The following is a 13,828-nucleotide window of genomic DNA, read 5'->3' as shown; positions in this document are numbered from 1 at the left end:
CAATTATCTTAGAAAAAATTTTATTATAAAAAAAATTCCACAGAGATGGACTTTAGTGTATGTCTGTATACTAGTAAACTAATGCCTCTTGCGATTTCTAAAAAGTAAGGAGATATTTTTGTCGTTTCTAAAATGATTGTTTTAATTACATGTCCTTAAAAAATAATCCTTTTTAAATAATTTTCGTTATATATAATTTTAGCTACAAATAATAAATTACAAATATAAATCGGTAAGAGAGAGAGAGAGAGAGTTATCTTTTATTTATTCGAAATGTCTTTATAGTTTTTGAAAATGTTTGAAAAAATCTACAAATTATGTAAATGAATTCATGGTTGGCAAAAAAGAGTTAATAAAATTTTTTATTTATATTTTAACTTGTACTTCAATGCTTTATAAAATTGATAACTGTTAGCAATTGCATTTGTACAATATTTGAAACATGCGGTAGTTTCAAATCTTTGTTTATTTTTACGAGAGAAATTTTCCAGAATTTTACAAACTTAAAAACAAATTCTGTTAAACTCTGTTCCGAATATATATATTTGTTATCTCTAACAAATAGTTTATATCCCTAACAAATACCAAAAATTTCAAAATCAATTTTCTTTGTGATTTATCGAAATCTTTATACACTTCGGATTTTAACAAACTGTTTGATATATGTATCTGCTTCGAAGTTACTTTGGTATCTGTCCGTAAGATAAATTTGCTAGTTGCTTCATCAGCAGCTCCTCGATTATTGGCACTGGCCTTGAGATGCTCCTTTGGTCCTTTCTTTTTGATGAGGTATTATCAATGCATCATGTCTTCATTTCATTAAAAAAGGATCACGTAAATCGTGAGATCACAATTGCTCAGATTCGAAGGCCGCATTATCTATGCCATTGATCATTTCAGCCTTTTGCGTATTCTTTTGCGTGTCTATAATTTGAATGTTTTTCAAATTATGGTCTGTCGAGTCCTCGTTCTTATGATTGATCATAGCTTCGGGTTCTTTCTGTTCCTTCAGCATACGGTCTTTTCGATGCTCCGTATACAACCAACTAATTAAAAATACACACAATTTACAAGAGCTTAAAAGAGATAACTGAATCAGCTATATGACTGATTGCAAAGTTTATGAAATGTTGGTAAATAATAGGTAAAAATTTACCGAATACTTACAAGAATTTCACGAATACTTACAAGAATGCAAATACCGCGGGCATTGTCATGGATCCTCCGGCGATGAAAAAAGTTCCGGGGAACGTTTTCATGGTCGCCGCGTAAATAGAGCTATACATAGGTCCGTAAACAAGTGGCATTAAGGACTCGCACACGCCAAACAACGAATTGACTTTACCTGTGAAATTACATAATATATCTTTCAGTATCTATAGAATAGAAAAATTACATCAAATGTAAAAATCAAATGTCAAATCATACATAAAATTTTTCTCGCCGGATTGTTAGTCTAACATGAACGCCTTACACTATAGTTGCGATAAAGGAAAAATTAACATCGTCGCAACGTAAATTGTAATTGCGCCGAAATTATCTAAATTACGTCATTCCTCAAAGCAGCTTGAAGATAAAGACCGAGTTTAAGTTGAAAACATTATTAACCGCAATATTGAAATATTAGTCGTAATTTTTATATTTTAACTCTCTCATTCTACAGAGACAACTTTATTTCAGTTGTTTCTTCAGCCATTTATCAGCTAAAATATTATTATGCAATATATTGCACAGAAAGTCGCTTGATTCATGATTGAATGATTTTGAGAGATTTGCATGATAATATATGACATGTTTCCCACAATTATTCGTTTCTAAAGTTGCGTAAAACTCTAAAGCTGCATAATAAAGTCATTAGAGGTGGCAGCGTAACAAGTACCATCTTATGTGTTTATTCTTATTTACCGAGTTCATCTGTAGGTACCAGCTTGGACGCTATTGATCGCATGGCAATGAAAGATGTACCATTTACAATCTCCACAATAGCAGCTGAAACACATAATTATAAATACGTTATTTATCGGAATGTTGCAATTGTACGTGATATATTCGTCATATATATAGTTGTTACCCTGATGTTAGCCGTTTTAAAAAGACTGACCTACGTAGACCATCCAAGCACTTGTGGCGAACGCGTAGACAAAACTTGCTAAAATTTTACTCATACAGCTCATGATACCCACAATCGCGTCGTCTATTTTGAGGATGTGACTGAAGATACCAACGGAGATCGCAGTGCCTATATAAAAGGAAAATTTCTCAATTAAAAAAAATATTATTGTTCGATTAATAAAAGGGAATTAACAAACAAAAAAGTATTGTAAATTACAATGAATCGTTAAAAAAAAATATTTAAAATGCAAATGAAACTGAATTGTATGATAAATTTATCTATTTCGTCAAATAGAAAGTGTTTGGTAAATAGAAAGCTTATACTCTCTTTCTCCCGTAAATATAACGGTAAATGCTAAAATTCTAAATTGGTTCACCAAACAATGAATTTCCTCGGCAATTTTTATGTTCATATATTATCGTTTATGAGTATGCGTTTATGAGCAATAGTATCATTATACAGCATCATTTCTTCTATTACAAAATGTGTTTAATATTTTCTAACTACTGTGTCTACTCACAATCTGCAAACAATTGCATTTTCAAGGCAATCTCTACTTTCAACAATCCGTTAGAATAAAAACGACGAAGCTAGTGATTCCGCTTAGTAACGATATCGATTCTTATGTAAAATACATCACTCGTCGGATTTTTATCGTTTTATAAATAGAAAAAGAGTCGATTAACTTAATGAATGTGTATGTGTTGAATTACAAAGATAAAAGTAATAGATATTTTAGCTTGCGGAAAACGATTATAGGAAATTATTTTTCAAATAATCTCATATATATATTTTTTACATATAATGATTTTGTCCCATATTTCTATTTTAAAATTAACAGCATTATCAAGAAATCGGAAAAATATTACGTATAAATATTTTACGAGAGTCGGCACGAGAATTTCTTCTCTTGAAAATACATAATATTTTTATTTGAACTGATTTTCTTACCGATCAGATTAGTTACCATGCCAAACGTGGAGAACATGCTGAATGACACTTCATTCCAATTGTATCGATACCGCATATAAAGATAGAGAACTGCCATTTCACCTAAAATAGATAAAATTAATGATGCTTTTATATTTTCATCATTAAAAAATCTCTTTTCTTATTACAGCGAAAATATATAATCGATTAAAAATCGATTAAAAAGCGATATATATAATCGATGTAAAATCAATCGATAAAAATCAATGTAAAAAATTTTAAATAATAGAATTTAAATAAAAAATTTTAATAATAAAATATGTAATGTTGGAAAGCGTAATAATAAAAAACGTATCAGTTTAACTTAATCTATCCGTTCCAATAAATTTTCATATTTTAAATATTTTATTTATGTATGTTTTATTTATGTATGTATATGTAGGTGTAATTTTAGTTATAGTTTCCTAATTGGTCTTTTTCATTATGAAATAATGGCATAATAACTCTTAATGAACGTTAACGACATAATAACTCCGATACATAATTTATTTTTATATAAGATTAAATTTTTATACAATGATTTCTAAGAATCTAGATTTTTAATCAAGATTATGTCAAGCTATTTTATTGTTATTTTCCTCATAAACTTATAGTGATTTCGTCATAGTAATAATTGTATCATATATTGAATATTTTCAGAATCTGTTAAATTTAATAATAAACGAAATATTAATTCCTGTATAAATTTGACAAATTTTTAATTCGTACTTTAATTATAAAGTTTTATCTTAAAAAATTTTTAAATCATGAATATTATCATCCAAACATTTTATTTACATTTTCGATTAAAATTATTTACGCGTGAATTGGTCACTTATATCTTATCTTTATAGCCAAATAAACTATCGACATTCATAATTTATTTGCAGCAAAATATAGTTTTTCAAGAGGGCATCAGAGCACTGTTAATATTACCGCAACATTTTAAGTTACCCAAGCACAACGATTTTCTGTTCAATTACAAACGATTTTCAGACGATTACATCGGCAACAATTAGAATCAACAATTGCTTCCTGCAATAATACTAACGAGTTAATTGCGAAGGTCAAATGCAACGTGATTATTATGTAAAATTTACTCTTTCGTAAAAAAAAAAGAAAGAAGAATTCATGGAGATATATAACTCGAAATAACAATTATTGAAACTACAAGATTTGTTCACCATTTGAATATTAACTCTTTGAAAACACAAATACATACAGACATTTTCAATCAATTCTTTCATTCTATTACAATTGAAGCGTGTTTGCGTGATATGTATGAATTTGTAGAATCGGTGTTTTTTCTGTTAAAATTCATCTTTTCGTGTATAACTCCCAATACTCTCAACACTGTGTATGTACTACATATCACAAGATTATAATATGAAAACATATGATATTACTATACGATATTATGATACGTGAGAACAGTCGGACTTTCACCTATGTATCTCTGATGAATAAAGATCTGAAATTACATCGCCAGTAACCGCGTTTGAACCAGATTAGCATATGTACTGATGAAGACTGCATGGAAATAAGTGCGTGATTTTGCTTGCCTTTTTTCTCTATATCCATATACATGATTTGAAAAATTTTGACATGAAAAGTATTTTATGAAATAATTTTAGATACAATATTATTCATGTAAGATGTATGTTTCTTATTTAGTAAACAAAGTTTATTTTGAATTTAGCCGCTATTTGTGTATTTTACGTTGATACAATATTAATTAGTATTTGTAAAAAAATAATAGACAAGTCCTTATCTGTATAAAATAATTGAGTACATCTCTCTTGAATATTAAGCATAGATTTGAAAATTATTTTTTTAAAAGACATGGAACTGCTGAAATCTATCTGGATACTACATTTATACGGATTTTGCTTGCTCGTTTGCTCTATAAAAATAAGCTATCGGAATAAGCATTAATGCCCTTTGTGATTCTTGCGAACCAAAAGTTATTGAGAGAACTTCCTGTTATGATGACAACAGAGTTAAGAAAAGTATAACATCTTACAGGTATATCCGCGTTAGGGCATTCAAAATCAGGAAGACGCCTATTACACGAAATTGTTATAAGCCCGCTGACGACTGCCCGCGTCACTTAGCAGCTGGGGTAATATGTGCTTAATGCGTACCCAGACATTGTAACGACAGTACCTATATAATTAAATTGTGACAAGGGCATCCGCGAAATGTGCTGGAATTGTGCGTTGTCGCCGTACAAACGTGCACGATCGCATTAAAGTCGCGATAGCGCGCTGTAACAAATGCACGCTAATTGAAAAATTGAATGATCCGAGCGGTCGCGTGCTTGGACAAGCTGTTCTAGCTAAAACTAGAAGCTTTATTGTATTATTAATATACCGTTCGATATTTAAATACAATAGTAATATTAATTACATCATTAACGCTTGATATATCATATGCGATATTGTAAATTTTTAAAAGTCATGTAATCTTTATAAAATTCTCTCATACACACATTACACCATATCAAAATTCACAAACGTAGCCAATGTTTACTATATTTTGTTTTTTCAATGACTGTAACGTAAATTTATTCCAATATTCGTCGATTATACAAGATATGTTTGTATTGGAACATGATTGTGTGTTCGAAGAAATATATTACACACATTTAGAAATTTTATGCAAATTATTTATATTTTTATCGACGCTTAAAACGTAAATTATTTGTTAGAAGGCATACTACGGTCATCTAAACAACATCATATATATTTACGCTCGTGTAAATGTATGCCTAGTTTTACACATGTCTTCTCTTACTTTCCCTTCGCATACGATATATTCACGCTGTCGGACGTAAGTAATTACTAATGGGAATGTGCACGGTTACCGCAACGCGAATAGCAAGATTAACGAGAGTTACAGCAAGTTTTTACCATGTTACGGATGCATGCAAAAAACAATGGATATATTTTATTTTCATTTGTTCCTACACAACATACTTTTACCGATCATTTTATATTTATACACTTGAATTATATTTGCAAACCAAATTATATTTGCATATTTAAATTTATATTAGCATATTTATATTTAAATCGTTAAATTTATGTATCAATAATTGTCTTATGTATCAATAATTTGTTTTTGATTTACATAATATTAGCAAGTAAAATTAAATGCAGTTATTTTCATTTAAAATTGATAAATTTGATATTTCTGAATATAATTTTATGTTTTTAGTTAAAAACAATTAAAAAAATTAATTATAGATGCACACACTCAAATATATGTATACAATAATAAGGTTTAATTATCGATGCTTCTGTTTTTACAATTGTGATAATAACTCCAATTATAAAGCAGATGTTATAAAATAATAGCAAAACAATTCACATGAGATAGAAAATATTTGTTTAATTCCTGTGTTTTGATTTAAAACAATTTATACGTAAATTTTTAGGAATCACGAAAAGTTGCATACTTTGAAATAATTTTCTCGAGCTAATGTTAATGATATTAAAATTGAGATTCATTGCATGCACAATAGTTCTTCTTAATTATTTTCTCGTTTTTTAATCGATCTCTTTCTCTCTCGTATTTATCTTGTATCATCACATTAAATATAGACGCGATGTATCGAAAAAGAAACAAGAAGATATAAAAGATACGTTTAAGGGATTTTATTTATTTGAAAAACTTACCGTAAAGAGGCCCGATGACAACCATAACAATAACCATGAGTACAACGACCCTTTTCTGACGATTGTTTGCTCCCTTTTTGAACGCTACGCGGAATGTCTCCTCTATATGTCTCAACGAAAAAAAGTCCAGAATAGAGGCGCACACCGAGATTCTCTTGTCCTTACTTGGAAGAGTCTTTTTTCGCGCACGTTCCGCACGTACCCTCGGCGGCTCCTTAATAACCACTAATCCGTACACAAAGCTCATTACGTAACACACCATCGAGATACTGAAGACACCGTAAAAACTCAGCTTCGTGTATAATATTCCCGACAGGGCCATGCCGATTGGTACACCAAGGGATAGGAAAACGTTGGCCGCGCCGATCCTAAGTGTTCTCGATTCCACGGACGTGATGTCTGCTATGTAACTAAAGATGCCCATAAACATAGTAAACCAGCCGCCGGTTAACGCAGGCCATAAGGCCTCTAATACAACCGACTCCATGGGCAGCTCGTAGAACCAGTAGGTACAAGCGATGAGAGTAACGCTGCTGAAGAATTCGCCGATGATCGGCAGCAACATGCAAGGCTTTCGCAAGCCGGTGCGATCGCTCCACGCACCCATAAACAAAATCAGAATGGTCGGCAGAGCACTTTGTAGGGGTGTCTTCCACGTCTGCATACGCGCCACCAGTTGCTGAACCGCGGTCTCTTCAGCCTCGTAGCCGCTGGTGTTTCTGGCAGATAGAGCCGAGCATACCTCGTCTGAATAAGCCAGATTCACTCGACATGCCTTTTCGAGAATAAGATTCTGCGTCGCCAGTGAGGAGAGCACGCTAGGGATCACATAACACGCGATCATCGGTTCGACGGTGATGTTGCTAGTCAGGAAGGTCCATTTCTGTTGGATGCTCATGGACTTCCAAGCGATGGCACTATTGGACTTATCGGCCACTGCGAGATTCGCTTGTTTCTTCTCCGGCGTGAGCCCTGTAGGCGCACCGATGGTCGTCGTGATCTCAGACATATCTTTCGTCAAAGAAAAAAAAGGATGTCTCACTTTACACGGAAACGGAGTCAAGTCATGTACGAGGTCTCTTTCTGAATGTATGATCGGTCCAAGTTCATCAAGCGCGATACAACTTTCGAGGAACGGCTCTCGAGGAAGGTGTTTGAGTTCAGGTGCGAGTTCGATTGCGAGAGCGCGAGAGAAATCGCACGGTGGTCTCGCGACTTCGGGCTAATGCACCATCGTGCATTACGAGACGCGACGGTGTTCTATCTATCTCCTTCCTTGCCAGTCACCGCCAGCGTTTCGTGCCACCACCTACTCCCTCTTTTCTCCCCGGATTCGCTTTCCGTTACGCTCTTTCCTACGATCGGCCTACGGCGCCGCTCCTGCACCGCGCGAGTTGTGATCCGCCTTCGTGAACAACGTCCAACCTAGGCATTAACCACACGCATCGAGAGGATAACGTTGACGTTCGCGATCAATCGGCTTTTACGACAATCCGCTACGAGACGTGCGGCTAATGCTTCAGCGACCAGCGAACCGCTTCCGATTCCGCTTCGCGCTTACTTTTTGGGTCAAGGTCAATCTTCGTTGACGATATTGGTGCCTACGATATATCTAAAGGCTGCAGAAGCTTCCCGCTGAATCTTGATCTTTGAACTCTATTCTTCTTCGATGATCGCTTTATGCATCTTATTCATTTTCTTTTTCTGACGTATCAAGAACGTGGCAATTATCTCGACACGTGGCTGTCTTTTATAAAGAACCATAACAAGTTGACACGTAAATCAAATATCGTTTTACGGATGCGTGCTTTTGACAAATGTCATGTTACATAAAGTCTAGCTCACTCTCGATTGAAAGTGACATACTCATAAATGGATGACGAGTAATAATTATCATGTTCATTTTTCTACCTAAGGAATACTTATTCTTGCGTCGGGGAATAATGATCTTTTTCGGTTTCATGTATCTTACGATTCGACGGTACATTGTTCCTACTTGTCAACAATCTTGATTTCTAATTCGCGATCCGCCGATTTCTGATTCGTGATTATACAACTGTGATTCGCCAACTGTGCGTTACTACGTCGAAAAATATATTGCAGAAGCGTTGAGTAACGTAAATCGAGGTCCCAAAATTAGTGTCGAAATCTCTTGAGAAGTGTGAATGTTTTCGTGCTCGGTTAATGTCAACGATTCGTCAGAGGCTACTCACGAAACCGTACGATTACCTTGCCAGTTCTGTTACATAAGCTTCTTTCACCGAGCAATCCATTCGATTGATTGATCACGCACAGTCTTCGATCATTCTCAATAGGTCCTGTTTGTTACGAAAATTCTTCCTTGTCACAATAGCAGTTAATCTGGTATTATCCAAATGTGCTTCTTCTTTTCTCTAAGAATAATACGCGAGTAACTTTGAGCGATTGCACGAAGACAAGCATTTTCAATCACAACCGCGTGATTTTTTAAAATGAGAAACGCAAGAGATTCGTTAGCCCAAAAACGATTGCACTACATTGACTATCGCGATCGTGTCCGATGTCGACAATGTTGAACGGATGATGACAACTGAGCGTAAACAGGGAGCGTCGTCGAATCGTTGCCGCGCGTAACTCGACGAAGCACTGTTAAATGTGACAATTCGTTGATAAAGTAATCGCTATGGTCGCAGTGTTCTACAGTCGAAGCCTATTTTAGACAGGGCCGTTCAAGTGCTATTATCTATGGTGCTTTCAAAGCTATTCGCAATGATTTGTCAGCTAATAAGGAACTTTGGTGCGTTTTTATTCGCATGTGACGAGTCGCATATGACAAGTCGTATATTTTTTGTAATTTCTCATGACTTTGCCATCGTTCACATCACCGATAAATTCTCCGCGAAATTGTTAGTTTATTCGATTTGTTTAAATACATGCTTAATTTGTTTTTGATCGGTCAGATCTTGAGATCTAATATAACATGTCAGCTTTCGAAACTCACGATGCGAAATCGCGAAATCGATGAAAATCCACAAGGTCGCAACCTAGAGAGGCTGAAAGAGACCTAGAGGCGGCCCTGGCTCTCAAGTCTGACGTATGACGCTGTCAAGTGAGTAATGCTCGCAATTCCACAGTGATGCTTATAAAATATTCGATGCAGAGCTGTCACCGGCACCTCTGTCTTGATATTCGACCGACGAGGGTGCATCGGTGGTCATCATCGTCCAAGAGCCATCCTCTTCGATCAACATGGCGGCCGTGTTTGCTGAGAGAGATACGACATTTTTTCGCACTGATTAACCGATTATTTACTGCAATTGTCAAAAAGCTGCTAATACATCGCGCAATAAGCTATTACTATTTCTAACGTGAATATTTGATTGCAGTGCATTTTCGCTCCATTGAACCGCTACTCGAGAATCGTGGATTTCCAACGATAACCATGGAGCAAATTGATTTTAATTCCGCATTCAGCGCATAAAGCTACTTACGATATCTTTTTTCAACTATCGAATTAAGTGAACAGAAACGATTTCTACTATATGCATTTTTTCGATGCGATACAATACATTTGCAATCACACATTTGTATTTCATTTATTTTTATAAACCATTTGTCTTGTGATGATTTTTACTCAGTTATTTATCAGATGACAGAGTTTGACTAAAATGTTTTAATAGCATGCATATTGTTATATATTTTATAATTATGCAACTATTATGAAAGGTATTTTGCCTATTATATTAAAAATTATGATTTTATATTAAAGCAAAGAGAGAGAGAGAGTCGAAAAAAATAATAAAATTGTTATAATTATAATAATATAATGATATACCTTATATTGTATTACTTTAAGCTTTTTGCAATATTTTCAGAGAGATTAAAGATTAAATATTGTTAAGGAATGAATAAAACATATAAATCGATAAGTGAATATTTCGATATTTAATTGCTGCTCATTAAAAACAATATTTGCAATTATTTGCAATCGTCTTATTTATAAATATTTTAAAAACGAATCTTTATAAATGTTTACAGAAACGAAACGCTATTCGTTTGTATATAATTTTTTGCAGGTCCTTCTGCTTTAGTAGCATGTTTGAAGATTGTTGCTTGAATCTTAATTTTCATCATATATATATATATAAAAGAAATGTATATTACATTAAGCATCGTTTTAACTAATGCATGACGAGTACTTCATAATCCTTGAATGACAACTCTTCGCCATCGAATGGAATGTATAAGCATCCGTGACTTTGTTGGACCTGAAAAAAATTATTAAAATATTCATATTATGTATCTTTATTACACATAAATGCACGCACACATACACATGTATATACAGCACACATCAAATTAATAAATAATTATTAATTTTGCATATTAAACACGGAATACAAAAAATCAGTAGATGAAAAGATACATATCTCACAAATATTGAAATAATGTTCTATATTTTAAATATTCTTGTCATACATATGTGCAAACAATTGCTCTGAATCTTAAGGACAGACAACTGCCGAAAAGACTGACCTTGCCAATCGTTTGAGACCCATTATGGAGTACACGGCCAATGTATAAAGGTTCCCCATCCGCTGTTTGACCGGCAATTATGGCATCCGCTGGTACTTCACCATTATTACAAAATTCCCATGCAAATTCGCCTTGGCAAAGGACCTGATAATTATTTTTCGCTAATAATTGATAATTCTTAAACAACAATAATTATGGATGTATGTACGTTGTATTAATAATTAATTATATCAGAGTTTTTGTTCGCTATTCATTATTATTTGATCAGAAAAGATTATCAGATAGAAAAAAAATGTCATTATAATAATAATCTCTCATACACATTCACAGCGCTCATCGCAAATCATGTCTTGTGATTTATTTTCAATCTTTGCAAAAAAACTAATATCTCAAGTTTTTTTAAGTTTAAATGCAGCGATTAACATAACAAGTTTTGTATTTTAACTCATTTATGGTATGCTAAGTAATTTGCAGAAATAACTTTTAATAAATTTTATTCGCTGTTACACAGAAAATCATTGTGTATGTGCATACCGGTATTATATTATTTTAATATTATTATTACGCAAATTGATGGTAATATTATTATTTTTGTAAAAATATCGTGAAAAATAAAATCAATATCATTTCAATGATTCTAATTCTTTTTATTAGAGACACACAAGAAAATATCATATTTTATACCAATGCTCGCCTTTTTGTTTATTTTTATGCGTAACAATAATTAAAAAAATAGATAATTTTGTAACATTGAGAAACAAAAAAATTCTCTCTTTCTTTTTACTTACTTCGAAATTATCTTTAGGATGTTCTTCACCGTTATGACAAACGTAAGCGACGTTTTTATCAGGAATTACTTTCGCTGGTAACATGTCGCCATTGTGGAAGGCTCTGCCAACGTAAATCTTGCTTCCATCAGAATCGCGACCACCGACGACCGCATTTTCTGGCAACGATTGAGTACCGGTACGAGTTACCCACCTGTAGGCTATAACAAAATAACAAATTATCAATGTTGATATGTCAAAATTAATTCGAATGGATTAGCTAAGCTTCAAGTTTTTAATCTTATCTCGCAGAGTATGTAAATAAAAAATTTCGATTATTTAGAATTTATGCTCTAAGAGAGTATTTGTTTTAATATAAAATTCATGATATAGAATCCAGATAAAAAAAGAGAAATCTAATATCCAATATATAATTCTCTATTATGTAACTTGCATATTTGCAATAGTAATTTCCTTAGATAGAAAAAATTCCTTGCTAAAAAAATAATTTTTGAGTTTTAAATAATTGTTAAGTTTTGTTTCCATTAAAATATTATATGTATATAAACATTAATCTTTAATTCTACAATTTATAAAAGTTATAATCCCTTAAGTTTTTTAACTGGAAAAAACTGTTTAAAATTATTAAGATATATACAGCTATTTAAATTAAAATAATTTTAATTTAATTTACGTTAGAAAGAAAAAGAGGAAGAAAGAAAAAAGAGATATAAATCTTATTTTATAATATAATCTTACAAGCATTTAGTTCACAATTGACATAATATATATAATAAACATATATATTAAACTATAATAATGTTAAAATGTATCAACATATGTTTCGTATAATCAATAAAAGTCTTCCAGAAAGTTCATGAAATGATTTCATATCACACACATATTATCTTTACCATCCATATGACTCATATTTTATAAACTGAAATAACTGCTTAAATTTAAAGACATATTTTCTTGAATTTAAAAAAAAATTAATAACCAATAATATTTTCAATACGACTAAAATAATATGTAAACACACACACACACACACACACACACACACACACACACACACACACATATATATATATATATATATATATATGTGTTTCTAAAATATATTATGGAATTATATTATTTTAATGTCATAAAAAAAGAATTTAAAAATCCTTTCTTAAATATTTGAGATATATTTTTAATTATATAAGCAATTAAGATTTAATAAATTTTTAGAAATTAAGTATTAAAAATAAAGATGGCAAATAGAACTTCATTTTTTAAAATTAATTTTAATTTATATATTATAATGAATATAATCCGATTTTTAGAATTTATGCTTCAAATTTTCTTTAATAATAAAAGATCGAAATGCAGAAAATGATGAAAATATTTATAACAAATATTAATAATTTAATAGAATATACTTGTACAGTGAATAAGATAGTAGTAAAAAATTAATTTTATAAAAAAAAACGAAAAATATAATATTTTATATTTCTTTTTATAATGTTATTTTAGCAAAATTTCCTTTTTTCACTCACCTGGCATTATGGAATTTGATTCGACACGGTTGAAGCCTCAATACGAGATGATACTTATCACGGCTGCGACGTGAAATTAACGACTCGTGTAATCTTATCGTTCGTATAATCTTATTTGTCGAAACGTATCGTCCCTCTTTCTCTCTTCCTCTTTTGCTTTCTTCTTTTTTTTGTGCTATATATATGACAGTTTTTCTAGAATTTGACGATATGATATACTTTTCCTCCTCTTTCCACGTA

At 32.0% G+C, this 13,828-nt stretch overlaps 2 protein-coding genes across 2 annotated transcripts; both read right to left on the bottom strand.

The window, feature by feature from the left end:
• Window positions 1–389: 389 nt before the first annotated feature.
• Window positions 390–7,771, bottom strand: LOC105248860 (solute carrier family 46 member 3). Its single transcript, XM_011253899.3, has 6 exons — window positions 6,763–7,771; window positions 3,065–3,166; window positions 2,102–2,239; window positions 1,906–1,989; window positions 1,189–1,345; window positions 390–1,046 (listed from the first exon to the last, which is right to left on the bottom strand). Exons 1-6 carry the CDS (start codon window positions 7,769–7,771, stop codon window positions 848–850), a joined length of 1,689 nt encoding a protein of 562 aa, XP_011252201.1. The 3' UTR covers window positions 390–847.
• Window positions 7,772–10,671: 2,900 nt separating this feature from the next.
• Window positions 10,672–13,663, bottom strand: LOC105248859. Its single transcript, XM_011253898.3, has 4 exons — window positions 13,589–13,663; window positions 12,066–12,265; window positions 11,278–11,421; window positions 10,672–11,009 (listed from the first exon to the last, which is right to left on the bottom strand). Exons 1-4 carry the CDS (start codon window positions 13,593–13,595, stop codon window positions 10,923–10,925), a joined length of 438 nt encoding a protein of 145 aa, XP_011252200.1. The 5' UTR covers window positions 13,596–13,663; the 3' UTR covers window positions 10,672–10,922.
• Window positions 13,664–13,828: the final 165 nt, after the last annotated feature.

This window comes from Camponotus floridanus, unplaced genomic scaffold (assembly GCF_003227725.1).
Source record: "Camponotus floridanus strain SB8 unplaced genomic scaffold, Cflo_v7.5 scaffold33, whole genome shotgun sequence".
NCBI classification, from domain to species: domain Eukaryota; kingdom Metazoa; phylum Arthropoda; class Insecta; order Hymenoptera; family Formicidae; genus Camponotus; species Camponotus floridanus.
The sequence above is the reverse complement of the archived record's forward strand: the minus strand, read 5'-3'. Positions and strand labels throughout refer to the sequence as shown.